Source organism: Zychaea mexicana (genome assembly GCF_025766255.1).
Source record: "Zychaea mexicana strain RSA 1403 chromosome Unknown BDB00scaffold_9, whole genome shotgun sequence".
In the NCBI taxonomy this organism is placed as follows: Eukaryota; Fungi; Mucoromycota; class Mucoromycetes; order Mucorales; family Lichtheimiaceae; genus Zychaea; species Zychaea mexicana.
The window spans coordinates 477456-504514 of NW_026516672.1; the positions used below are offsets into that span (position 1 = coordinate 477456).

Below are 27059 nucleotides of genomic sequence, written 5' to 3' on the forward strand. Positions count from 1 at the left end.
ACAAAACAATGCGCTTCTAAAAACTTGGCAAGTTTGGCGCCGTTGAAAGCTATTGTAGATAAGAAACATCAATAACTTGACGGGATAACTTGTTATAATCTTAAGCAGTGATGATACATTCCATATTCAATCTATCTATGAGTATTACTGATATACGATTGGTCAAATAAGAAGCGATATAGTTGGATTCATTGAGTAAAATTTCAACTTTTTGCCATGAAATAGATGTTTGCATGGATGACTGTAAGCTAAAAGTAAATACACAGTGTGCAGGAGGGGGATCGATGAATTTGGCGGGTGATAATCACTAGTTGGCTGAGGAATCTGCATACGAAGTAGTTCTTAAGTATATAAAAGTAGTAAATAAAAGAGTCATTATGTTTCTTATTTCAAATCGTCCGACGTTTCAGATTCTGTAGCCGTTTTTAATCTAACAGACATATCCATCATCAGTAAATACAAATAGAAGGACAATTTTACTAAATCAACTTACTTTCTCATGTAGTTTTCAGGCTTAGTTACCCATAATCGCCCTTGCTTCCATAAGCCACATTTGAGATCTCTTTCCAGCCGTTTTAACTCTTCGCCATTTAATCGATTCGGTGCCACGACATTTCGCATATGCCACTCTTCAACCTCGCCGGAGAGTCTGCGATAGATACCTACAAAATCCGCCTGCGGAAGATTGGAGAAAAGGTAGTTGCAGCATAGACGAAGACTTTGCAGTGGCTGATAAAGTTCCGGCGATATCTCTTCTTCATGATCGTCCTTGTCCAGTTGCCAGCTTATCGCGTATGACCGTGCGTCCGCAGCCCACTCCTTCATAACTACGCGGATCATGACTTCTTCCGCTCGTTGGTTGATTTGTTCAAATCCATCCTTGGCAAGCGCCAGGAAAGTCTTATCATGAGGTTCAGGAATACGCAGAAACGCTAAATTTGGATCCTTTTCTTTTTTGGACGCGATCAATGCTTCAAGCATTCCCATATTGTTTCGTATTCTGTACTGCATATCGAGAAAATGCTGTATAATGATGGGCGTGTTAGTATACCTTTTGGTTTCAAAAAACGACGAGAATATATATTGATGTTAAAGCTACTTGCATCGTCGACCGCACATTCGTCAATTGCATTGCATATGGTTCGCGCACTAGCCCACCAACGGCATAATCGCTTTAATGCTGCTATAGCGCCACCATAATCTGCACTGCTCATCACCCCCGTGACAGCATCGGGCAGTGTGCCAGGAACAGGCACAGATCGTATCAAGCTCAAAGTTTCAAATGAATCCAGGGCAGACGTGAGGCGACATTGAAATTGGTTCAATAATCCGACTTGAATCTCCAGGAAAAAGTCTAGTTGCTGTTCAAGCTGCGGGACAGATTTGTAGGTTTCTAGTTGTATGCCAAAAGTGAGCGACCTACCCCAATGGAAACTTAGCAGTATAGATGTACCTGTAACGCTATTCAACAAATTCATTAACTTGACCGCTATGCGAGTTGGTTTAGATCCGATGTTATTTCCTTTTCCGTTTTCATCTTCTTCAAGAGGCTCATATGCATTACTGTCCATCGCAATCTCGTCGTAACGTGCCTGAGCAACTGATATTCGTGAACATATTAGAGATCATGAATAAGAGAAAACCAGCTTATTAATCTCAAATAGGAACCTTACTCACATTTCTTTTCAGCAGTAAACCATGCATTATAAGATTCTGAATCGTCCAAGATAAGGGCAGCCATGCTGTCACCACTATATGCGTAATCCTCTTGTAACGTTTTATCAAAATCAAGTGCTTCGTGAATTGTGTGACTTAGCCATCGTGGTCTGTGTCGTAGCTTTGGCATGCTATGCTTCAGTTTCCGCGACACGTTCTTTAGTAATTCGTGGATGAACAGGTCCTTTGCTGTAAATTCGCTACCAAGAACTTCTTGGACCAGAGGTTGTACAGTTGTCACGATGAAAGGAATATGTGCAGAAATTGTTGTTTTTACGTGTGTAAAATACCATTCTGGCTGCCATTCAGGGTTAGTATATATATGGTACGCGGATCAAGACACAAAGAAGAAATATCAACGTCTTAAATTCTTAAGAGACGAAAGGTATATACACCTTGTCAAGTCGATTCGTTGGTTTTGAGCTTTCAAAATGGAATCGGAACCGTAGGGAAATAGCATCCAGCATGATAGCGACTGGTAAAGGAGTATCTGTTGCATCCGCATCAGGACTACATCACCATTTCGAGTTTTAGTATGTCTATCTTATTGACTATGCGAATATGTATACACACCGTTTAAGAAGAGCGAGGTTTTTGAATTGCTTTTCAAAGTTGTCGAGTTTGGTGCGTACATCCAACCCATATGGTGGTCTCATTGGTGTTGGCCAGCCGAGTTCATCAAGACAAGCCTTGAATTTCCTAGCGTTAGTAGAAAGGTGTACGTGTATCAGCTAAATTATGTATACAGACATGTAGCATGATAGAAGAAGATAAAATGCTCCTCTTACTTTGATAATACGTCCTTCAAGTCCTGGTACAATAATGTCGCGCGTTTATGTAAATCCTGAGCAATGTCATTGTCGCTGGTACTCTGTGAACTAAACAGCTGTGCGAATTTTACAAGCTGCTGATATGGTGTGATTGATTTCTCGGAATCCTGTTCCACATAACGCATCGCTTGATTCCTATCAGTTTCAAAAAAATAATTATGCAATGTCAGTAGTGAGTAGTGAGTTGGATACGCGTATCATCCTTCCATCCAACCAAAATAGAGACCCTGTTAAATTCTTACCGAAGATCAGTAGCAACAATAAGTGTTTTGACACACCCTTTTGCTTTGTTAAGACGCGTAATTTTTTGCTCTACGGACGCAAGTTGTTGTAGCAAAACTGCGCTAGGTCTGGGTTCGTTGTTGCTGGCGCCACGTCCTGCAACCAGTTGTGTATGCAGCGCTTGGAGTTCTTCTTTTGTTTTCGCCAATTCAGAATGCAGCTCACCAAGTTGGGAATGCTGAGAGCTTGCACTAGCTAATATAGCAGACAGCGTCTTTTGGGTTTCGTCTTTTGTCGCCTTGAGCTTTTTAATATTTATAAAAAAAAGCTTGAGTAAAACCGAGGTACGGCGAACGACGAGTAAAAGAAAGGTCAACTTTCTATCGGAATTTACCTCTTGATCGAGCCGTGTTTGCTGTTCTTTTTTTCTGGCAAGCAATTCCTTCAGTCGTGCATTGTCTAAATCGTTTGATGTTTGGAAGGAATAGTCGAGAAACGACGCTATTGATCTGTTTTTGTCGTCAGTGTCCATTTCGTGCACGTTCATCGTTCAAAAAGAGATTCCAATATTTCTTTCCCAGTCGCACCTGTACAAATGATATAGGACACGCGGACCTGGAATACACTTACTGTCGCAATCGAGTGCTTCTGTCGCAGACCAAGTTTTGCTTGTTTTAATTGTACTTGCACGCCATGGACGTCGACACGCCTCTGATTAAGCTCGATGGTACGCTAAATTAGTGTTCATGTTTCTATTTATGGTTTTAACTCTAGTATGCTCATTTCGGACCTTGTAGTTCTGGAGCTGGTCAACGGTTCGCGCATGACATACGGCTTGCGCCATCAAGATTTCCAGCGATACCGGTAAAGCTCAAAGGATTCTCGCGTATTTTGTCCTTTATTTTGCTTACTTTGTCTAATAACCAACTAACTTTGCTGGGCGGGTTAAATAGTAAACACTGCACTCATCGCGTTCAACGACTTCGACAAATTCTCCATCTGACAAAACCAAACAACAAAAAGACAAATCAACAAAAGGAGTTGCCAGCCAAAATCAGTGATGCTAGATATCTCCACTTGTACGTGTTTGAAGTCGAACGAGCTTGGGCCTATGCTATGGATTTGAACCAAGAACTTTCTGCGGATACACGCAAGAGACATCATACCCGAAAGAAATTGAAGCGTGCCACACAACATGCAGAAGCTCTATATGAGCTTTGTGAGCAACAAGATGTCGAGGATCGATCTAAGCTCGAGGTCAAGGTGAGCTGGGGATAAATATAAAGAAGGCTTATAAGAAAAAAGAGACATGATATGTGTATAGATATCCAGGTGGTGGTGGCGATCTATTAGACGTAGTAAACTAATTGTTTCCCTTCTATTTGTCTCTAGGCGTATGCTGCTGCTATGCGTGGTCATTTATATTTCGAGCTGCAGCAATGGCAAGATGCATTGAATCAATTCGTTTCTGCTAGGTATAAATCATTGATATTCGATGCGAGAAGGCTTTACTGTCAAGTAGTCAAAAAGAGAGAAGACTGATTTCAAGGTTGTATTTAAAAATATCAGAACGATCTATGAGCATTTTGCCGGTCTCAGCTCGACCACCCACCATGAAGCGCTGTGCTACGCCGCTATCGATGATATTGATCCCAGTATACGTATTTGCGCTTACAACCTCCGACTGAACGAAACGTCCATGGCAAGCAACGTGGATGAGCTGGTCAAATCATTGAAACAGTCGGATGCTGCTGGTATTGCATCGCTCGAACAACAGCTGTCCAAAATCAGCCAGGACGGTGGCAAGGGCAGAGGCGCCGAGTCACTTGCCCAAGTCAGCTGGAGAGATAGACAAGCAGCAATCAAGAATGACAAGGTGGCAAAGGCTGTCGCAAAAGCTCAAGAAGCCACTCGACAATCTGATTCTACAAAGCATGACGATGATGCATCCACCTCGTTTGATCGTGTGTTGGCGGTTTGGGCTGAGGCAGAAAAATTGGTAAAAAAGGCATTGAAGGAGGACAAGGAGGCGACGGCCAAGGTGGCATCGTCCAAGTCTGCCAAATCAACAGAGGAGCTCCAGTTCATCTACTCCTATGTGGCATATAATATGTATGCTCGTTCGATTCAGCGTAATGTGCAATTGGTGGCACAAGGTGATAGTGATGGTGCCCAGCGCAAACCGCAAGAAAATGTTCGATTGCACGATGACATTTTGAAGGTATACTTTCTGTCGATGTTCAGTTCTGGGTATTATAGTTCCTAAGCTTATGCATTTCAAAACTTTTGCGGGTTATATAGTATTTGGAGTCAATACGGGAGTTACTTTCGCACGAACAAGAGGGTCAACTCGACTGGGAATTGAATGTTTTGACACATTACTATCGCGGCTGCAGATGTCTGCACGTGGCACAGGCATATGCTGACCTCAACCGTATTGCGGAAGCAGTGGCGCTCTATCGCGTGGCACAGACATACATCGCACAAGCTAAGCAACTTCTTCATCAAGGTGACAGCTTTGCCAGCGACTCGGTATTGACAGTATCGGATAAGGACCTGGTGGAATTGGAACAGACGCTTCGAAACAACGCGTGGAAGACACAGGCTGCTTGGTATTTGAAGCATGGTGGCAACACTGCCGAAAGCGACCTGCAAACTCAAATGGAACAGCTGAACTTGGACGATGAAAAGAAGGTCAGTAATGATACCTTTTGAAGATGTACAATGATTAACTCCTGCTTATATCTGTGGAAAACTATAGATTCCTCTGCTGGAACAGCTGGATGTTTATCCTGCCGCATTAACTGCCGAAGCCCCCAACCTGGTGGAATTCCCTCCACGATTCGAGCCTGCCGTGGGCAAACCCTTCTTCTTTGATTTGGCTGCTAATCACATCCAATATCCAAATACTCTCTCCGAACATTCAGAGAAGCCGTCTGGTTTGTTCTCAAAATTCTTTGGCTTTGGTGGAAAATAAACTATACACAAAAGTACGCATACACACTTTACAATCTTACCATTTCTTGATTTCCACCATCGTTGTGCGTGTTGTGTGTGATTGGGGAATTGGTTCCATAGGTCACAGCAACGTACTGTCTTGAAAAAGCCACTTCACTCATACACATTTCAACACAACCTTTTCCGTCAAAGTGTACCACAATTGAAGTGGATTGATAGCTAATCATGTTTGCTCCCCAGAGATTAATTCCAGAGAAAAAGAGACAAACAAGGTGTGCGTCTAACGTGAACTTTTTTTTTTCACTCACGCTACTTTTTTTATCATTTTCTTTTAACTTTGTGGAAAGAGAAGGCTAGCAATCAATGCCATCAGAATCAGCAACCGTTGCCGGGCCAAGATTCATCTAGCAAAGGCCATGCCTGTGATTGGAAAAAATTTGATTTAAATAAATTGCACTGGCGTTACCCAATGCCTATATCAATCCTTACTCATTAATTGAGGCTAAAGAAAAAAACCGAAGCATCTGCAGCTTCGCCCACTCTTTTATATCTTCGCTGTGTCGGAGATTGATAGAGTACTGCCAGAAACGAGTGTTTCTGGTATACCCCGAGTAACATGCCTGGTCATGAAAAGACACAGTGTACCCGTGTCTCTTCCACATTTAGAAACTTTGTCAGTATGGATTTAAGAATTGCTTTCAAGAAACATTATGTAATACGTTGTTATTTGTACTTGGATTTACAATGTTGCTGTTGTTATGGTATCATACTCGGGCATTGGGTAGCACTTTACCAACAGGGCATTTATGTTTTAAATACACTTTGTCGTTGTATTAGCTTCTCAAATCCACCACACGTCGCGCACAATAATCCTTTGCTAACCCACTTTCAATGAGGTTAGATCCACATTTCAAACACCTCCATCTCTATTCTACAAGATGTGGCAGGTATCATCAATCAAGAACTTTGGGAGAAAGAAAGAGCGATTCAGGATTCAGCTTTTCTAGGGCAGACATTGATCTTTTGGATAGACCCACGATCTCCCTTCATCCTCCTTAGACTGCTCAGGTGATCCGTACTTGAACTTCTACGAAATGGCTGTGTATGACCTTTACCGGTTCTGTTGCGCTATCTTCCTCGTCTTCCTGGCCACTACTGTCGTCATCAACTGTTTGTTTCAACTGATAGCGACGAGGAAGCAACAGCATCTAGAGGCGCCACTTCAGCCTTCATTTGATAAACTAGTCTTTCCGAAAAAAAAACCTCCCCGTCAGTGTCCGCAATGAATGACGCTTTATTGCGCTTACTTTATTAATAAACTAATACAAAAGTTGCTTGACGTACATACTTGACTCTGAATCACCAACACTGTCAACTGCAATGGTTGCTCTTCGTGGCGCTATTGATGAAAGCAGCGGCACGGATACTATTCTGCAGCTGGATGGGCACTTTCGACCACAAGATTCTCCTGCTGGCATGGTGACAGAAAGCTTGGAAAGAAGCCTGAGTTGTAATATACCTTATAGGCGTTGTGTTCTTAAATTATAATACATACCATGGGCACAGGTTTTGGCTATGTCCCAACAGCAGAAAAAGCCTTCAACATCAGCCAACCGTTTATGTTATCGGGTTTATGCAAGGTCTATCAATCGCACAACGGAACTCTACGCCACTTTTCAATCCTATGCTCGATAAAGTACAAAGTCTGGGACCATCTGTTCATGGATATATATCCAATAAAAAAGGTGTAATAATGCATGTTTCCACAGCTACAATGCATTAGTCTCGGCGATAATAGCAGTAATCTTTGCTCCTTCTCAGGACATCTTGCTCGTTTTCATTTCATCAAGTGTATCCAGCCAATGAAGATCAGATTGGCACCAAGTCTAATAGAAGCAACCCCATCTGATGGCACCATAGTCCTTGTGTAATGTTTTTTTATATGTGATCGAATTTCTTAGAACCAATAAGAGTGTTTGGGGGTTGGGTTGGGTTGGGTTGGGGGGAGGGCCAAAATAGAATTTCAAATTAAATAGAGTTCCAGAAAAAGTAAGAGTAATGTATGAATAAGAGAATATATATAGACAGTAAAAGGTTGTACAGTACAAGCCAAGGAAGAACGATAAAACACTTCATTTCACGCGGGAACGCGAATACGGTGCCAAGATATTATTGCGTGGGTGGAGGTTCAGCGATGCTGCCGCTGTTGCCTCCTTTTCTAGTCCGGATGGTCCACCTTCTATTTCCTCCTCCTCCTCCATTTCCTCCATGTCATCAATGAAAACCTCGTTATCATCATCGTCATCGACTGCTGCCCTTGAATAGGATGCATTTTCTTCCTCTTCCTCTTCCTCTTCCTCTTCCTCTTCTTCCTTTACTATGTCCTGTTCTAGATGGTCTTCTGTGCATCGCTGCTGCTGCCGCCGTTGTAATTGTTCTTGCTGTAGTTCCTGTTGTAATGGATGCTGCTGCTGCTGCTTTCTTGAAGAATCCATGCTGACCAGAATAGCCGCAGCCTCCAGCATCTGGACTTGCTGATGCTTGGTCAACAATAATTTGCTCGTCAATCCCCACTGCTCTGAATGCTCCCATCGATGCTTTGACAAGCAGTTGGGGTGTTTGTACATTTTGCCGCACTCTTCGCAGCGGTGGATGCTTTTTCTGCCGCCGCCATGAGATTCAGACTGTCTACGGTTGCGGATGGTACGTCCGCCTGTGGCTGCAGCCGCTGCTGTAGAGGCTGGTGAATGGGCCAACGAGTCTGGCCGGGTCGAGTGGCGCCGGTGGTTGAGAGAAGAGGCGATGGGGATAGGCGACGAGGAGTGTTCGATGGTATAATTTTCTGGCAAGGACGTGGAAAACTGCTGGATAGTCAGCGCGTTGAAATGGGTAGGTAGTGAGTCTCGTCGAGACCCAAAGCTGCCAGCAATGCTGTTGTTTGCTTCGTAGCTGTAGCTTCCAGCAATGTCGCTAGGCCCTTCATCACTGCTGTATGTTGAAGTGGGTGGTGATGGCAAGTTGGTCGTTGTGGTTGCTGCTGGTCCTGCTGCTGTGGTCGCCGTTGTCGGAAGAGGAGTAAGCTCGTCCTTTACTAGGTCGGTGTTACGCAGTTGGAATGTAAGAGAAGAGGACATTGTGTGTGGTTGATAGTGTTGTTGGTGTTGGTGTCAATGGAACGAGGTGTGGTTTCCTTTTTCCTTATTTAAAAAAAGGGTGAGGATACTGTGAGAAATAAGATCCACCTTTTTTTTTTTTGCGGAGATTACTATGGCACAGTACGAGCAATCATCAGGAACCAGCCCAGGCAACAGCTGCTGGCCTATGCGTTGGCCAGGTGGAATGAATGATGTCATGACGACCAATCATCGAAACGTCTCGATCTTTTTTGGATTCGGGATAAACATTCACAGAACAATAATGAAGATGTGTTTGTTACTACTATTACTACTACTACTACTACTACTACTGCTACTACTACTGTTATTATTAATATTAAATACTAATATGTAGGATATATCAGGCCCAGAACTATAATGAAACATGGTCATTCTCCGGTACTGCCTTTGCTTCTTCTTCCTCCTTTTCCTTCATTTCTTCGGCCGGCAATTCGCTTTTGAGTATCCATGACAACAACCCTCGAGCTGACGAGCGCACATTGGACTGGTTTTTGAACATGGCACTCAGAATAATCGTTACTGAGCCAGCAAACAAGAGTGTTTCTGCGCCTTCAGCAGCCACAGGTTCCCACCAACGGCCCTTTTGATAGGGTCCTAGCACCCGCTCGGTCAATGAATACATTGCACGGGGCACCACATACAGTGCCATTTCACCCCGACGGTGTCTGCTCTCTAGCAAAAGTGACAAGCCGCAGAGCATTGATCCAATAAGCGGAGCTGTGGTATCGTCCAGACGCGTTTGGTTGATGTTGAGCAACTGGTGGCCTATCCGTGTCCGAGTCAGACATATGGAGTACCATATGATGGTGATAAACGATGCCAGGAATGCCGACGATCGCGTCGCAGCTTTAAGTATGTGTAACAAGCTCATGCTGGGGTTTTGCATTAAACGTGCTGTACGGAACAGCAAATGAGGTGCAAGATGGACAGCAAAGTATAACTATTTGGGATTTCCTCGTCTAATAAGTTAAAAAAAGATAGTCGCTTATTTGCACATTTCGATATGTCTTACCGGGAATATTCTGATGAAGCCTTTAATAAATCGGTTCATGGAATATACCTCACATCCGTAAGGCTGGCCTTGATGAACCAATTGACAGGGTATCCGACCTCTCATGGGGTTTCCCATTTCTCTGGGCAATCCAAGCCCAACCGCATAATCACCGAGTAGGTCCCCCAAACCGGTGTCTTTCTGTGATGATTATGAGATAAGTCTCTCTTTATCGCAATATAGTAAAACTATAAAATATACTTACACCGTAGATCCATTCTCTATTACGAATTGCACGCAAAGCCTTGAGCAATCTATCATCCATTTCCGACATTTTGGTGATCCAAAGAGAATAGGACCTAATGATGAGAGTATATAGTCATAAATATTAAAGTTGCGAATACCCAGTTGTCGTAGTAGTACCTTGGCAACAATTCCGGTTGATAGAACCACGTAAACATGATTTCTGTACAAGCAACCGTAAACACACCAACGCTACCATAATCCAACATCCAAGCCGGCACATTATTCTTTATCATTGGCGCATCATATGCTTGATGTGCGAGTACGTCAAGAGCGCGTACAAGTGCAAAGAATGTAAAATCGAGCGTTTTCGTATTCGGAAATGCTCGACGGACAGCCAGCATGCTCGCTGCTGCAGTTAAAAAGACGGCCGTCTTTCGTCTGATATTGACTTTGGGTTTGAGATGGTGCTGCAACACAAATGTCAAGAAATGATGACCCGTGAATGCTCCGACCATGATGTATGGGAATCCGTTGCGAGAAAAGCTTTTGTTCAACAAGAGTGGTACATCGCGGATCAGTGTTTTGCGTAGCGGTGCTGAAGCCGCAAGAAGCGATGACGTTTTTGCAAGCGTGCGGGACATTTGTAAGAGTGCTTTGACGAATACGCCAATGATACCGGGTACGGTCGTGATGGACCATGTCAGTCCGTAAGCGCGCAAGGCCGTCAACAAGGCAGGTCGTAGCGAGGGTGGTATGCCGGCTTGTTCCATGAGGAGCGGTATTCGACTGGGAGTTTTTTTCATAGTAGTAGTCGGCGGACCCATAGTACTATGGTTATTACTGTTGTTGTTGTTGTTGCGATTTCAACGAAGAAAGAAGAGGAAAAAGGCAGTGCCACATAAACAAAAGCAGAGAGAAAGGAAGAGGGTGGGCAGCACGAAACACAACTCTGATATGAAAGAGGAACGTCTAAAAGGAGAAACTCTCTATGGCGTTGCGCAAGTTCATTGAGCCTATTTACTAACCTATTTCTAGCATAGTTCACGCATACTGTCTCTTTTTCATCGCTGCATGCACTTTCGCCTCTTCGTAAGTAACATTGATCCAACTGGGAGACACTTTTGGTCGATTGTATCTGCCATGATGTATAACAGTTTTGTAAACTGCTGCTTTCTGCAGATGCCGGCGTTGTTGAACGAGCGGTTTAGCTGTTTTTTTTTTTTCACGTGAATCTGACAGGAACGTCGTTCCCACATCAGGTACTACCAATCAACTTTGTAACACAGAACTCAGCATCCAGGCTGTCCAAAGAAAACTGCTGCATGGCAATAAATATGGTGCTGCTGCTGCTGATGATGAATAATAGTATTTGTTGTACCAGTAAAATTCGCAATGCTAACGCCGGGTCCATTGAACAGTTTAACAACGACGACGGGATGCGTGGGTGCAACGCTATCCATAACAGAGTGGTCTGTGGACATTATTGAACCAGGTTAAGCTTGAAAATAAGCTATTCTAAATGGGACAAGCGTGAGGTAATTTAGCAACCGAGCCTTTTCCGCAAAAAGTGAAGATTTTGCATAAACTGAAGGAGGTCAGTATGAACCTAGGAAAATGTTACTTGTGTTTCGTCCGATTACCTACTCATGCCTCTGCCACCCAACGCACAGTAGTAGTGCTATAATATGTTCTCGGCACACCACTGGATATTTCAGTTATTCGGTTCAATTTTACAACTCATGAGAGTGCTATTTCCATGTCATTCCATGTCGGATAAGGCGCAAAGCATGACATCCAATAACGAAAACCGAGGTCTGACTGTACAAGCATCTGAAGAACAGTTTTGGTGTGTGTTATATATACAGCAGGATGTATGTATACAGCACAGTTAATATGGGTTTATCTAAACGGATTATGCGTATTCTGTGTTACGTAAGGAGTACTACTAGAAGATGGAGGAGAGGGAAGTGGATATGGAGCCGGCGGTTGGCTGGGGGGCCGCTGAGATGCGCTGTTTGACGACGACGCTGTTGTAAAAGGTGTAAGAGTTCCACCGTTCTCCAACGTTGATGTAGGTGATGGTGGAGGGAGGTGAACGTCAGAAGGGATGGAAGGGATAGCAGTGATGCTTGCAGCGTTTGCGTCAGGGGGTGATTCGTACATGGGTGGAGGTTGGTCATCGGGTTCATCCACGCCGCCAGCCATGCCATCAACAGGTTGACCAGAAAGAACACCGTCAGCTATCCGGCGACGCTCGTTTTCTAATGCATTTTGTGTTGAATTAATTGCAACGTCAAGACGCTGCAGTGCTCCTTCAGTGTAACGTAAGTAGTGGCGTACCCAATGGAGCGAGGTATCAATGTTCTTTTGACAGGTGGCCAACAATGCATAGGTGTGTTGTGCTTTGGCTATCGAAATCAAGATATTGCCTCGGTGGTTAGACGATGGTTTCTTGGATCGATTTATCGTCCACTTTCTTTACATACCTTTCCATGCAACATCAACATAGTTGAAATTCACTTGCATACTCAGTAACAAGTTGTTGGAGACAACATCGAGCAGACCAGGATGAGGTATCTCAGGAAGAATCTGTCGCGCCACATTTAACCTTCGTTGAACCTCATATGTTTGCTTCTTGGCACCTACATCATACAGTTCTGTGTAAGATCATCCCGTGGCGATATGCAAGAGATACTTTATATCGCTTTTTTCTTTTACACCATACCTTCAAGACAAGCTGCCTGGTTTGCATCCATCAAGTTTCCTCCAAACAAGTCAAATGGTACATAGCTTATGCTCGTATTAATTAACCGTAATACTTTGTTAATGTCGCGCTTGGCATGACTCAGATTATGATCCGTATCTTTGAATCGATCAAGGTCACGAGCGGCCTAATTGATTTTATAAGTGTTCATATCAAATGTACAAGAAACACACATGCAGAGAATGGGTACTCGAGGTATCGACTTACCGCAGCCTTTTGATTAATGTAATTTTGCACTTCAGCTTTGAGTTGCGGTTCGAGCGGATAGCTTGGATTAGTAACAGTGAAAATCTAATCCTGTCAAGGTGAGTATTACTGTTCTCTCCTTTTCTAATTTGTTGAAACGACTCTTTTCTCCCTCCCATCTGTTTTCCATGATACTCCATACATCGTCTAATAATCGTTTAAATTGATTTCGCGTTTCACGTATATGGTCTGCTTGGCGTTCGAGTTGTTGTTGCTATATTAAATATAGATTAACGAGGTCAGATGTTTTAAATCATCAAAGCATGCCCATTGTCACACCACCCTTCCACGCTTCCATTATCATTTTACGTTATCTGAGAGCACGCCAAGCTCGTTAGACATTTGTTCAATATCGCGTTTACAACGCTGTTCAGATTCAAAAGCTTGTTGGTATCTTGCTTCCCCTACGGCGGCTTTCTCACGCTTTTTGCCTGTCAGTGTTGCGGCTGCTGATCGTATAGAAAGGTGGCGGATCTTGCGCAAGTCGTCGAACTCCTTTTTGCTAAAATGCCAGGTAAAAACCGATTGAGCTTCCTACATTGCAATTTACACTTCACCCAGCCAAACCCGATTGATTGCACTTTCATTGCGTTTCAATCGGGATGTTCACAGCATTCCCTCCCCTCCTCTCTCTTCTTTGTTTTAAAGCGTCTTTTTGCAGAACTCACGAGTTTTCTGTTAAAGTACCCAGCTCGACTTGCTTTGACTTGATTCTCTGTGTCAGGCGATCTCGTTCAGCCAGGCAGCTTTCCAGCCCCATGCTGATGGTGTGCTCTTGTGCGAGCTCGTCACTAAGTTTCCGGTACAGCGATGCTTGATCTTGAATGCGAGCCGCTAACGATGTCATTAAAAGAAGAGAAGAAAGGTAAAGAAAAGAAGGAAGCAGATAGTAGGGGAACGCCGATTATGCGCTTAATCATCGAAAAGCGGAATATTTTTAATTACTGCAATTCTAAAAATATAAAAAGTATGGAGGAATGCATACGGTTGCTGTGCGTCATTCACCCCTGCAGCAACAACGTGGCCAGTGCGATGCTTGATTGTACGCTGTGTAGCTTAGAGTAAGCAGCTTCTCGTCCACTGCTGCATACTATCAAATCCCATTGTTAGCGTGTATGTAGACCATCAGAGAACAACCAACAACATGCACGCTGCAAGGGTCAATGCACACGTGTGTGGTCGAATACATGGAACAAGTCTTCTCCTTTTGGTGACGGGAGCCATTCTTAGTCAGCCCCCACATCCCTTCAGCCACACCATTAGTTGGGTGTACGGTGGGTGACACGTGCCTCTTTCGAAGCACATCCGAAAATATAAAATTAGCAGCTACTCCATCACTCTGTCGTTATTCGGTAATATGATATGGGGTTTCGCTATGTGATCTAGTATATATTGGGTGTGATGAGGACCAAGTGCAGTACTTGGCTGTTTGGATTCCTTGAGCGGCCTGGCTATAAAATAAGGGGGTTTCTCTCTGTTATATATATATAGCTCGAATGATAATGAAGGTAGGAACTCATACAAAAAGTTGCTTGATGCTCTGCAACTCAGGCATTCAAGTGGCGTGACATGACGCCACTTGCGATACAACGTACGTTGACGGGAGGATGTGTCGGAAAGTACGAGGACAGTCCGTAACAAGGATCATAGATTTTCCGCCTATAACCACGCTTTTTGGGCTTTTGGGACTACCTCTTTCTAGAATTACCAGAAAAAGGGTGATGCAAGGTATGCGTAATAAAGCCAACGTTTTGTTTAATAGCGCATGACACGTTTGCTCAATCCAATCATGCATTACTTCTAAGCTATCTTCGTTTCCTTTGGTGGCTCACGGAGATAGTGGCACGGCCGCTATTTCAACCGATTCCGAACACTTGCTGCTTCCGTCAGCGTCAGTCAGAAAAGTTTATTACGAAATGAGTCACTTTATTCCCATGTTTGGAGCAAGCAATGGGCTTACCATGTTTCACGGACTTCAAAACCAAGGGTCAACGCATTTGTTTGTTATCCCAAAATGGACATTCGTTCGATCGGGTTCCAGACTTCACCCGATTGGTTTGACATCTCATCAAAGATCTTTTTTTCTTATAAAAGAAAGGGACCCGCTCCCCGTGTTTGATTTGTTAGCCTCTTATCTCTCCTTTCCATTCCCCAACCCTCCCTCTTCTTTTCCAAGAGACAAGTACCCCACTATGGAACATATCGAACGCGAAAAGCTTTATGCTGATGGCGAGTACCGCTTTAAGTATGTCAGCAAGTTCATGGATTTCGGTAAGTTTTACGAGAAAGGAACACCGCGTTTTGCCCCTCTGTTCAGTTCAATCACTTTATATATACGAGGTCCTTAACTAATTTTACTGTTGACTATGATGGTGTGTTAGGTGCCGATGACATCAAAGCGATCGAAACCGTTGCTGACAAGATCCGCCCCTTGGTCCCTGTTGTTGTTGATGCCGTCTACCAGAAGCTCTTCACATACGACATCACCAAGCGCCATTTCATGCCCAAGAACGAAGGCTTTGAAGGTGCGACCGCGACGTCTTTGGAGGAGCTTACCCTGGACCATCCGCAAATCAAGTTCCGCAAGGATTTTCTAACAAAGTACCTGAACAAGCTCTTGTCGGGCCCATACGACGAGCGCATGCTCCGTTATCTCGACTGGGTCGCCAAGATCCATACGGACACACCTCAAAAAAAGAGCAAGATCAACGTGGACTACATCCATATCAACGCACTTTTGGGCTACGTGGAAACCACCTTGGTCGGAGGCATCCTGTCGCTCAAGTTGCCCGAGGATCAAACCTTGGCTGCTCTAGCTGCTTTCAACAAGCTGTTATGGATCCAGAACGACTACTTTGCAAAGTATTATTGCAACCCCGCTACACCATCGATGTCATCGTCAGCAGGCTCTAGTAACGGCATTTTCGGTCAATGTGGCTCATATACATCTGCAGGCTTTGGTGTGCTTGTAGGAGGATTGGCGGTTGTGTTGGCGTTAAAATACAAAATTTTTTAGATGATCTTCTGTTTTCCTTTCCGGCTTTGTAAATTTATTTGTATGCCATTTTACATATTCCTTGGCAAAAGCCGAGTGTGCATACATAACATAACCATGCTTTACTACATTTATTAAACATATTCTTTAATGATAATGGTAACAACCCTTGATATGCTGGTAGGATGGAGTCATCGCGTATCTAGTTTTCATTTTGGTTTGTCAATGTCGTGTACAGAAAAAAAATATTTGACCCATGATAACGGGTGACGTTTCTCTATATGTGGCAGTGATTAGCTTATCAATGTTCACAAATCAAGTAATACATAAACATTCCAAGCTGGCGACCCGTCTGTAACACATACATGCATACTTTTAATATTCCAATCATCTACATAGTACAGTACTGCTGAGGAACACAAGCATCCTACTGGCTAAAGCTTTAGCAAGGAGGTGTGCGTAAGGCTTATCAAGACGTACAGCACTCGTTTTTTTTCTCCCAAGTCCGTTACATCATACATTCTTTTAGATATGACGAAAGAAAGGAAACAGATAAGGGAAACTATAGAGGATATGAGTGTACACTATATACTTTGTCATTACTCACTTGTACTTAAAACATCAGCTCTAAAATGCTCGATTTGTAATGGAAAATAGTGAGGGCGTATCAAAAACATTTATCAAGTTTTACTACTTTAACCTATCATAGAGTTAGGTTATTGAAATAAGTATGGTTGACAAAAGCGGGGAATCACTGTATAACGTAGTAAGTACAATTTGAGCTGGGGAAAATAGGATGTGATGATGTGTTTGGATCTTAAAGAATGAAAATATGATACAAACAGAAATGTGAGAGAAGGCGTTTATTTGATACAAAAGTGAAAGGGAGTACCATATGTTTTAAAGAAAAAATATTTAACCGGTCTCTGCAAAAAAGATAAAAGAGAAAAAAAACCTTAAGGAACCCAAATTTTGTGTAGTATCAACTTTCACTTCATTATTTTTTACTTCTTGGAGTCCACTCTATGATATCTAAAATGCTTGATGTGTTGCAATTGTTATCATCGTATGATACGAGCATATCCAAATGGGTTCACAACGAGCGCCTTTTCGTCAAACTGATGTATGCAAATTATCTTATTTATTGCCAAGAGACCTAGGTTGCCATACTCAAGTACAGTTGATCCTCGTTAATTACATAGCGCGCATTCCTAAATTTTGTGTGAAATTAGTGAGGGTTGAAAGTAGGCGAGAACAACTTGTACTAGTAATCCTTGCTATTCTTGTTTGTTTGATAACTCCAGCAAATTTGGAGATAGCGAAGGTTCAAAGTTAACGGGTTTGAAAGTAAAAGGGGTCGACTGTATGTAGTTCGGTGGTGGAGGCTGTGGAGTGTTCTTAACATGTGTGTTTAAAAAATCAATCCTAAAGACGGATGGGTGAAGCGAAAGTTGTTTTTTGATTTATGAATTAATCGTTATACTTTGTACAATGTGATATTCAATTAACCTATATGCATACAGTACTAGATTACAAACAAGATACTTACAGTAATAAGAGCATAGAAGTCGAATACGGGCAACACGCAAGCAGTGTAATGAACTTTAGTTCAGAGGCTCCGTATGTACATTTATCATACACCAGATTCAAAAACAGCTGCCGTAACTCATTTTGGGTCGATTTCTCTATGTACATCCAGTTAATCAAGGTTATCAAGTGATGACAGTGTGCTGGTGTGCCTTTCTGATATGAAGAGTCTCTATGGCCCTTTGACGGTGCTGTTGTCGCTCATACATTGTATTTTAATGCTGCTACTGCTTCTACCCTTGCATAAAAGACTTGCCGCATACACAGATACCATTCAACTCAATATAATGGCACTTCACATTCTAAAAATCTCATTTATGATGCGTGATAATAGTACAGAGAGCAAAACATATGCGGATTTATTGTTTTGAAAGGATATACCAAACTGTATGAAAAAAACCAAGGAGCGGCAAACATGACCAATGAATCTCTTGAATTTGATGTAAATAGCTTTGAACGCCTAGATAAAGAAAGATCGCCTGTCAGTTTTTGCATTTAAATGTTCGTCTTGACCTCTTGTATTCGCGATGCTCACGTACCTTTTGTATGTACTGCATCTTGCTTTTGCGATTTGGGTAAATAGCATCCAGAATTGTAAATCACACTGTATATATGTCGGTGATTACATCTGTTCATTATTTTGGATCGTAAAGCCGCACTGTATATGCGGCGGCAGCTCCATCCTTTTTTCTTTTTATTTGTTGCTTCCCCTACAAGTTCAACACAAAAATAGCGTTAGAAAACCAGTCAACTAGATCTTAAATGTCGTTCAGATAATTCAGAGAATAACTTACCATTTATGATGTATGTTGAAGGTATGTGATAATGCGATGCATATGTGATTCATGTCAAAGAGATCTTCTTGGTTCATGGTTGCTGCTCCTTCAATTATCCCAGTTTCATGGTATAAATTAGTTTTATAATTTGCTCGTTGGTTGTATATTGTGTTCCTATTGCTCCGATTGATCCAAGTGTCCAACCCAAGCCAACGATGGGATCCGTGGTTGTGTTTTCGGTGAGTGGCACCACGAGATCACCGACCCAGACGATATAAACTCGCTGCCTTCACCAGAATAGCACATGCATGCTACACCGGGCCTGTGGGCCATCCTAGACGCCCACCCATGGCCTGCAAGGCCATCATCGGCGCCCCAGCAGATGATACTCCAACGCACATGGCAAAGTGTTGCGATGGTAAAACATCGGCACTGACGTCCATGCTGCATGCATTCCAGCGTATGTCCTGTGTGGTAAGTGCATGAGAGTGGAGAAATTGGCGGTGTCATTTGTGCTGTGTCGTACAGGAAAACGTGAGGAGTGCGAGGAGAACAATGCGATTTGGATCCTCCCTCCCTCAGTGGAAGGCAGAATCTGGCGTGGTGACTGGACTTGAAATGCAATAGCATTGCAATGAAGATCGTCGGGAAACAGAAGCACCAACAGAGACGCCAACCTCGAGAACCGAATACATCTATGCATGACTAGAATGGCTTGAACATTCTAGTCAGAAACCCCATCCCTTATAACGATCTCTTTTTCCAAGTCGCAGCTAGGAAAAAACAGTCGTTATAAGGGATGCATCAAGAGCATCTATCGTTAGTGATTTCTGAATGTAACACTGATAATAGCACAGACCCACGCGTTTCCTCTTTATACGTCACTTAATAAAAAAGCTTGTACATACCATCTTTGTCGTCAAAGAACTGCCTTGCATATCTCTGCTGTAATTCTGATTCTGCACTACCTACAAGACAGATGATGTTGCATCCTCGAACCCCAGATCGCCCACACCAGATCCCATATACCCTTCCACTGTTCCCCTCGCAGATCCAAGTCGCATTGTTCTCCTCGCACTCCTCACCTTTTCCTGTACGACACAGCACAAAAGGCACCGCCAATTTCTCCACTCTCATGCACTTACCACACAGTACATGACACACGCTGGAACGCATGCAGCATGGACGTCAGTGTCCGATGTTATACCATCGCAACACTTTGCTATGGGCCTTGGAGTATCATCTGCTGGGGCACCGGCGCTGCGCCGCACACAGGTCGGCCACCACTGCTCCTATAGAGTTAAAAGGGTCATAAAAGGTTAGGAAACTGTAATGAAAAGATGATTCAGTACATCGTAGTTTAAAAGAATACATACTTTACCTCCTCAAAACTTCAAAATTGCCTTTGCCACAGTGAAGACGGTTCTCGTCTAAATAGAATTCATGCAAGCGCTAGCTATTTAGTCGTTGATCAATATACCAAGTAACTGCATCGTGTATCGTATGTCACATACCTTTTTCTGGACATTGAATCCAGTAAGAAGCGCCCGAAGGCGCTTTGTCAATAAATAAATAGATAAATAAAGCGGTTGGCAAAATCGGTGCGGAAATGGAAGAAGTCTTGGGATGGCGGAGGACAACTGGCGGTATAAGCAGGAAGACCTATCAAAATTAGGGAACAAGTCAGTATCCACGATACACGTTATCACGCAATGAACCCCGTAAAATCCAAGTGAAAGATAACCTTACCAGTATTTATATGAAGGTTTTTTTTTAGTGTTTTGATGTTTTGATGTTTTTTTGGGTGCTTTTGTAATTTTTGTACTGCTTTTTTTAAATGCTTTTGTGATGGTTTTTTGCTTTTTTTTCGGGGTTTCTGGTGATTTTCGCGTCGTACGGTACTGCAATAACAAAGAAAGTGAAAAGGAAAGGAAGTCTTTTTCCACCATAAGAAAGAAAACGATTAGTTAATAACGCGCTTGTGTTAGTTTTGCTACGGTCGATAAAACAACCTCAGTTTACTTACATTCATGGACCGTAATATGGCCAGTAGACCGCGACAAGACGGGGAGTGGGATCCCACAACATGTCTCTTTCATCGCCCGTCTCCCATTCCATGTCTACTGGTTCCTCAACAACATCCATCTCAACATCCTCCAAATCCTGCAAAAATGCTGGAATGTATGGAGGAGAGAGAAGCTGTTGTTGTTGCTGCTGAAGAAAAGGTGGAGGAGGAGGAGGAAGACGAGGAGAAGTAATAGCAGTAGCAGCAGCAGCAGTAAGAGGAGGAGGGGAAGTAGTAGTAGTACCAGTAGGAGGAGGAGGAGGAGGAGGAGGAGAGTGTTGTTGTTGTTGTTGTTGTTGCTCTTTCTTTGGCTGCTCTTGCGCCTTCTTCCACCCCTTCTTATAATTGAGCTGTTGAAGCCCTTCATTCGTTTCTTTACCTTTGTTTTTCAACTGTTGAAGTTGCTGCTGCATTCGTGTTATTGGTGGCGTGAATGTTGGTGCTGCAGATGATGTTGCAGGCATCAAAGCCGGGGGCATAGGTGGTGGTGGTGGAGGTGGTTGTGGTAGCGGTATTGCTAAAGCCTGTTGTCGGTGTCGGTTCAATCGACGGACCGGTGTCTTGAAGACACGGATGTCATTGGGAGTAGCGTTCATGGACATGGCAGCAGGTTAAGGGGAAAAGAAGTAAGGCACACGCGACATCGTGCGATATGCCTCAGCGGAACATCATTTCAAAGCCCGCCTTTTTCACTCTTTTTGCCTCGCGCGTTAAAAGTAAGAAGCGTGTTGAAGCATGACAAAAGCGCGCTGTTAATGTGGCATAACGCTGGATGATAGTTTGATTGCTGCACACACCGCCTTCCCAATTGCGCTTTCTTGTTTATCATTTACATTGTCAAAGATTCTATCCATCCGTTCAAATTCCACTCTTACCACTTTCAAGCATCAGTTTCCCACTTGTAATTGTAATATGTAAGATAATTCATGTACACTTTTGATTTAAACATTTACACTATGTTCAAACCACTGCTGTTGCTACAGGAGTTATGTTACCATGGTAATATCAGCATGATTAAAGCATGATATGAGATTGGTTTACCGAGTACAAATGTTTCAGATATCAATTTGCTTTATTTAAGCGCACATAGAATTATATTCTATTCATCTTGTTCTCCAACTCGAACATCCACTTGAACTAATAGTAGTATGTATGCTCACTCGTGTCAGCTCTTTCACTTTAAATATTACCTTCCTTGATCTTACAGTAAAGGATTTGCCATTGTTATTAGATAGCGTTGCTGGGGTGTATGATTTGGATAGGACGAGTAACGCTGACGATGGGTCTTGATTTATAGATATGTATTGATTTAAAGGCCACTCTCCATACAAAAAAAAATATCGACAGTAGACTTGATCCAACTTTTCTTTATTGGTAATAGGGCGGGAGAGGGAAGCACATCAAGCTCGAGAGACTATCTTGTGTATGTGAAATTTTCTTCTCACCAACAAAACTAGTATGGAGAGTGAAAGTGGCTTTGTATGTGTACTGGAGAATAATGACAGAATACTGATCCACTGCGAATCCTCGCTTATTTCTATGATACAAGGCTGCCATTCTTGAGCAATCTTGAAAAGGAAAGTCTCGTTTTATTTCCATGAAGGAAGCAGCACAAAAGAATAAGCAATCTACTGAGGCTCTCTCATATACAATCTACTACTGTAATCGATTTTCATAACAACATATGCTCTCTGTAATATACAGTATGGCAAGTACATAATGTATTCATTGAAGATAGGATTTGCTTAGGTGAAGGTAACCTCAAATGTCAAACTCAGCCCTTTATACAAAACATACTGTTGATACAATGCAGTAACATCATCATACGATATAAAAGAGTACCGAAACAAAAAAACATTATGGACAACACCTACTACTTGCCTGAAGACAACGACGGATAGTCAATGTCGCCTCTATTATTCAACAACATAGTTAGCAGAAACAGGGCGTCTCTTTAGTGCTTCCAAAGAAACAGCTTACAGCAACGTGGTGGGAGCTGGACGATCCGTATCCATCACCATTTGCTGTTTTTTTGTTGATGATGCTTCATTTACAGTATGTTGTTGTTGTGGTACTCAGGTGGTACAAGTGCTCCGTTGTTGACAAGCTCTATATAATCTATAGTACAGGAACGTAGAGTGAAGAATCGACGATATGGAAGACCTGGAGATCTGCTATCAAAAAAAAAAGATCCAAAGCAGCCTGTTTTGGTCACTGGTGAAAAGACAGTGGCAGATTCGAAGGAATACATCGTATATACTTCACTTATGGGAGTCTGCTACGCGGAGAAAAGCACTGAACCTTTCAAGGTTTCGTTTTCCTTATAGCTTTTACCGATAGATTAGTATTTTGCATTTTCACTGCTCCACGCAGTGGTGCTAATTTCGACCATGGCGATGTTTAGTGATAACAAGGTGATAGTTTATACGATCTTTGAATATCATAGGCGGCTTTTTCTGCATATTCGTCGAAAATTTGTGAGAGGATTTAGCAATACTTTCTCTCTTTCAAACACATGCAATTCGTGCTTGATTGGCAAGCTGCCTACGACTATTTTGCTTAACCTTGGATAATCTCTACAAAATGCAAAATATAGGAATTTTAGTCTCTGTTCCAGTCTTAATTAACTGACTTGATCAGGTTTTGTACATGTTACGGCTATAACTTATTGTGACTGAGGATAGAATTGGATATGAGATCTGGGGATATGTAATATTATAACTGAAGATTTATTACTGCTTAAAAACAACTGATTTCTATACTTAATGACAGATATAAGATATAGGGGTGTTACGGATGGTGATGACAATTATACATATTGTTGTAGTTGAGGAGGGATTGATGCTTTATAGAGGGTATTTGTGTGATCTACTAATTGGGCTTCGTGTGACTTGCTAGCAGTAGTAGCTACCGCTACAGTACAATGGATGGTGGCTGTTCATTATCAATTTCGTCAAATTCACTTATAGTGAAGAATTCAAGCTAGGCAGGATCCGAGGTATCAAGAACCATGGAGTGGCAGGGACTAGAAATAGTCGTAAATTAGAATAGCACGTACAAAAAAGAAAGGAAAAACAAAAAGACTCACTGTTCTGTTTCACTCTTCAAAGCAAGCTCCTTCATTTTTAATTCAACGATTGTGCCTGTACTAAGTTCCCAAAACTTTTTTTGCTCGAGGCTTTCAAACATTTTTATAGTCATTTTGTTTGAGCTTTGGTGTATTGTTGGTTGTTGTTGTTGTTGTTGTTGAAGCTGATGTTTGACGAGATGCATGCACACGTGTCTTGATATGGTATTCAAAAACAGCTGCCATGAGTTGATTGCAGTCAGGCTTCGATCTTGACTAAACTTTATACAATAAAGTTGATTGGTTTTAATAGAATTGGTTGATAGACCAGCGAAATCAAGAGACACCGAGAAAATATCAGTGTCTCTTTCTTTATTGTCTAGCTTTTTTTTTTGCCTTACTGTGCGTTGTCCCTTCGACGCCGACCAAATTGAAGAACCTCGCTATCTCTAGGGATATCCCGTTCGGAAGAGAATTGCGATGCAGAGGAACTTGGGGATACCAAAGACCTTGCTTGTCAAAAGATCGATCATGGGCTGTATCGGAATCCTCAGGACCAATAGATTTCCTTGCATAACCAATAATTTTGTATCCTTCCTTTCTGAGTTTGCCAAGGAACACATGATACAATGGCAAGTAATTGGTGAATCTTCTGACGATATCACTGTAAAGGCACATTAGAATAAAGTATTTCCTGCATACCATATTTCCTTTTTATCTTACCAAGGTATTCCTTTTCATGACATATATTATCGGGTGGCATCTCCGTCACCGTGTCTTGGTCTTTTCCTGAAACCATCGGCTTGTAGAAATTTGAGCTTTCGCGAACCGAACCATTTAGCAAAGGCGTTTGGTGTTTTGATGTCGAAGCAGCTGCAGTACTCTACCAACAAATGGTATTTGTAAAGTAAACATTTATTTGGCTTCATACAATGTCTCGTTGAAAGGATCATACGGCAGTACAATCTCATTCAAGAAACAGAGTTTTTGAACTTCCGTTGCTAACAATAAATAAATGAATTGTATGCGATTGCCAAGTCCAATAAAAATCAGTTAGAATACGAGCAAAATAAGATTGGTTGTCAATAAACATGGTACATCTTACCTATAGGGTGGTCAATTTTAGAAGACGGCTCCTCTGTCCAAGAGGAGCCAATTTCCAGAAAAGATGAATATGTGGCATACTAGCGGTCCTTCCTCGCTTCGCTCGGATGAATGAGCCCCTCCGCTTCGCTCCGTGTCATTCAACGGAAACGCGTCGCAAGGGGGTTCCCCCCTTGACCCCCAGATTGGGGACAAGCCCCCCAAACCCCCCTGTGGAGCGAGGTTAGATCAATGTCTTGGTATTAGATACTTATTGTCTGTTTTCAAAAACAAAAGCAAAATTATTGTGCAGTGAGAAGTATTCTATCATAGGAAGTCGTCAAAGTTTAATACTTACTATCTCCAGTTCAAATGCAAAGCGAATAGAAGTGTGGAAAAAGATGGTGTAGTAATATTGATAAAAAGAGAATAGGTGGTGGTAACAATGAAAAATAGGCGATATAAGAAAAGAGAATAGGCGACAAAAAGAATTAGAGAAGAACTTCATGAAAACAACATCTCGGATGTTTTGGCCTTGCTGACCCGCGATACTCGAGTTCTCGGGATCTAACATGATTCTGATGGATGAAGGGGTGCGGACGCGTGACATGGCTACATAAAGTAGACCATGCGTGAACGGAGGTTCAGGCAAGTAGAGGCCGACAGTGTTAAAAGTTTGATCCTGTGCCTTATTGAGGGTCATAGTGAATGCCAGGCGAACAGCGAATTGGGTGCGTTTGAAGAGAATGGGAGAGCATGTTAGTGAATGTGTGAGTGTTATGCGAGGGATTAAGACAATGTTGCCGGCATGAGGTCCAGTGGCTATTTCAGCTTCAAATACATATCTTTGAAAAGAGCGTACAATCAGCCGTGTCCCGTTGCAGAGACCACTTTGGGTGTGCAAGTTTCTCAAAAGCATAATTGGGCAACCGATTTTGAGTTTTAGCAAGTGTGGTGGGAGGTCGGATGGATTCATGGAATTGAGCAGCTCTGGTGGGTATGTGATTTGATCCTCTGGATCATCCACAGTATCTGCGCTCGGGAATACGTGGATGGTGCCTGGGAAATGGTCGAGTATCAGATCGTTGATTGTTGAAACGTCGGCATTCTTTGGAGTCAAGATAGAGGGATTGATGAGGTAGTCACGATCCACATGTCGTGCGTTGAGGTTGCCGTAAATGGCTTCGATGAGCGATTTAAGCACTGCTGTACGATCTGCGAGCGCGACGCATTTGGTATCACTGGAAGGACCTATTACGATATACTTTACTGTGAGTACTACCGCTTAATAGTAAAAAACATGCAAAGTAGAAGAGAGACTACAATGTTGAGTACCTGGCAAAAGTCAACACCAAGGACCATAATTTTTCCACCAAATGGAACATCGGCAAGCGCGGGATCGTCATGTCTCATGAGATTTGGATACGCTTGTACGTATACGTTGATACTTGTATTGATACTTGTGTCCAGCGTGTTTAAAGCGATGACACTTCTCATATGATGAAGGACGTGAAGTGAGCTTCATCTCGTGTTAATGAAGGTTATCCCCTTGAGTCTTTCCTCGATGCGATACCCGTTTACTCACATAGTCATACATTCATGTAGAACAAATTTTCTGATCTGGAGGAGCCACACATTTCGGCGCGTCATAAACGTGAGAGAGCAATCTGATTGGATAGATTGAACTGGCTCAAATGCCGTGTTCATTACTACTATATAACCGTGCGGCCGCAGCAATCATGGGGCTCTTCTTCCTCTTCGTCAACTTTTCTAAACCAAAGCTATTCAATGTGAGTGTCATTGGAATGGATTAGAGGATCGAAGAGTGTATGCTTATGTTGGTGAGTGAGAAGAGCGTATGAAACCGGTTGTGAGTATCTCAAAATCCGTTTACCTCACTTTCTTTCTTTTTGACACAAACCTTCTTCTCGTCTTAACCTGGTCCATCTCCCCCTCACGTTGGCTCTCAAAGCGCAGATGCAAGAGTAAGTACAGTACAATATGGAAAGTGTGAAGTGTACTTTGAGGTTTTGCATGTGGATGTGATATACAGTACGAAAGAAGATCTGAATTTCGACGTGTCTAAAGAAGTGTGTGTACAGCATACAGCCGCTAATGTTATCCTCCTTTCTTCTCTGCTACTACTGTAGGATTCTGACTTTTTGAAATGGTTGGTTCGGTTTGGTGTTTGCACCCCACCCTTAAGCACAAGCAACAACTGTAAGTACGGTAGGGAATGAAATGTGAGGATGAGCTGGAGAGAAGTCGAGTGTCTGTTGGAGGTGCTGATGCCATGACGTGTCAAGAATAGTTGCATATTAAGAACAGCCTGCTCAT

The 27059-nt window shown here is 42.7% G+C and overlaps 11 protein-coding genes across 11 annotated transcripts; 3 read left to right on the forward strand and 8 right to left on the reverse strand.

The window, feature by feature from the left end:
* Positions 1–44: 44 nt before the first annotated feature.
* On the reverse strand, positions 45–3410 carry BDB00DRAFT_925967 (TIP-1 family-domain-containing protein). Its single transcript, XM_053128826.1, has 10 exons — positions 3163–3410; positions 2789–3072; positions 2505–2681; positions 2290–2415; positions 2112–2226; positions 1678–2014; positions 1454–1600; positions 1104–1393; positions 494–1023; positions 45–430 (listed from the first exon to the last, which is right to left on the reverse strand). The coding sequence occupies exons 1-10, from the start codon at positions 3313–3315 to the stop codon at positions 385–387; spliced, it is 2205 nt and encodes a 734-aa protein (XP_052983751.1). The 5' UTR covers positions 3316–3410; the 3' UTR covers positions 45–384.
* Positions 3350–5628, forward strand: BDB00DRAFT_626034 (uncharacterized protein). Its single transcript, XM_053118075.1, has 6 exons — positions 3350–3495; positions 3566–3632; positions 3722–4025; positions 4161–4243; positions 4338–4989; positions 5070–5628. The coding sequence occupies exons 1-6, from the start codon at positions 3462–3464 to the stop codon at positions 5481–5483; spliced, it is 1554 nt and encodes a 517-aa protein (XP_052983752.1). The 5' UTR covers positions 3350–3461; the 3' UTR covers positions 5484–5628.
* A 144-nt stretch (positions 5629–5772) lies between these two features.
* Positions 5773–6209, reverse strand: BDB00DRAFT_804701 (uncharacterized protein; the record flags this gene model as incomplete). The annotated part of the gene is made up of 2 exons (XM_053122132.1): positions 6079–6209; positions 5773–5998 (listed from the first exon to the last, which is right to left on the reverse strand). Exons 1-2 carry the CDS (start codon positions 6094–6096, stop codon positions 5774–5776), a joined length of 243 nt encoding a protein of 80 aa, XP_052983753.1. The 5' UTR covers positions 6097–6209.
* A 1994-nt stretch (positions 6210–8203) lies between these two features.
* Positions 8204–8626, reverse strand: BDB00DRAFT_748811 (uncharacterized protein; the record flags this gene model as incomplete). Its single annotated transcript, XM_053118580.1, has 2 exons — positions 8204–8414; positions 8484–8626. Coding segments are annotated over 2 exons (354 nt in total), but the record flags the coding sequence as incomplete, so codon positions are not given.
* Positions 8627–9109: 483 nt separating this feature from the next.
* BDB00DRAFT_804708 (uncharacterized protein) lies at positions 9110–11060 on the reverse strand. The gene is made up of 4 exons (XM_053122133.1): positions 10317–11060; positions 10159–10252; positions 9915–10094; positions 9110–9842 (listed from the first exon to the last, which is right to left on the reverse strand). Exons 1-4 carry the CDS (start codon positions 10961–10963, stop codon positions 9255–9257), a joined length of 1509 nt encoding a protein of 502 aa, XP_052983755.1. The 5' UTR covers positions 10964–11060; the 3' UTR covers positions 9110–9254.
* A 978-nt stretch (positions 11061–12038) lies between these two features.
* Positions 12039–13996, reverse strand: BDB00DRAFT_784819 (uncharacterized protein; the record flags this gene model as incomplete). The annotated part of the gene is made up of 7 exons (XM_053120492.1): positions 12039–12547; positions 12626–12781; positions 12865–13030; positions 13111–13194; positions 13220–13363; positions 13459–13651; positions 13818–13996. The coding sequence occupies 7 exons, from the start codon at positions 13994–13996 to the stop codon at positions 12039–12041; spliced, it is 1431 nt and encodes a 476-aa protein (XP_052983756.1).
* A 599-nt stretch (positions 13997–14595) lies between these two features.
* On the forward strand, positions 14596–16335 carry BDB00DRAFT_804750 (Protoglobin-domain-containing protein). Its single transcript, XM_053122134.1, has 3 exons — positions 14596–14877; positions 14990–15420; positions 15531–16335. Exons 2-3 carry the CDS (start codon positions 15066–15068, stop codon positions 16163–16165), a joined length of 990 nt encoding a protein of 329 aa, XP_052983757.1. The 5' UTR covers positions 14596–14877; positions 14990–15065; the 3' UTR covers positions 16166–16335.
* Positions 16336–18258: 1923 nt separating this feature from the next.
* On the forward strand, positions 18259–18872 carry BDB00DRAFT_804757 (uncharacterized protein; the record flags this gene model as incomplete). The annotated part of the gene is made up of 3 exons (XM_053122135.1): positions 18259–18378; positions 18408–18464; positions 18526–18872. 2 exons carry the CDS (start codon positions 18259–18261, stop codon positions 18462–18464), a joined length of 177 nt encoding a protein of 58 aa, XP_052983758.1. The 3' UTR covers positions 18526–18872.
* BDB00DRAFT_804763 (uncharacterized protein) lies at positions 18850–19261 on the reverse strand. Its single transcript, XM_053122136.1, has one exon. The coding sequence runs from the start codon at positions 19208–19210 to the stop codon at positions 18872–18874; it is 339 nt and encodes a 112-aa protein (XP_052983759.1). The 5' UTR covers positions 19211–19261; the 3' UTR covers positions 18850–18871.
* A 386-nt stretch (positions 19262–19647) lies between these two features.
* On the reverse strand, positions 19648–20868 carry BDB00DRAFT_804766 (uncharacterized protein; the record flags this gene model as incomplete). Its single annotated transcript, XM_053122137.1, is given in 7 exon segments — positions 19648–19801; positions 19817–19819; positions 19832–19849; positions 19900–19937; positions 20022–20169; positions 20257–20443; positions 20534–20868. Coding segments are annotated over 5 exon segments (456 nt in total), but the record flags the coding sequence as incomplete, so codon positions are not given.
* A 2386-nt stretch (positions 20869–23254) lies between these two features.
* Positions 23255–23920, reverse strand: BDB00DRAFT_804768 (uncharacterized protein). Its single transcript, XM_053122138.1, has one exon. The coding sequence runs from the start codon at positions 23843–23845 to the stop codon at positions 23657–23659; it is 189 nt and encodes a 62-aa protein (XP_052983761.1). The 5' UTR covers positions 23846–23920; the 3' UTR covers positions 23255–23656.
* Positions 23921–27059: the final 3139 nt, after the last annotated feature.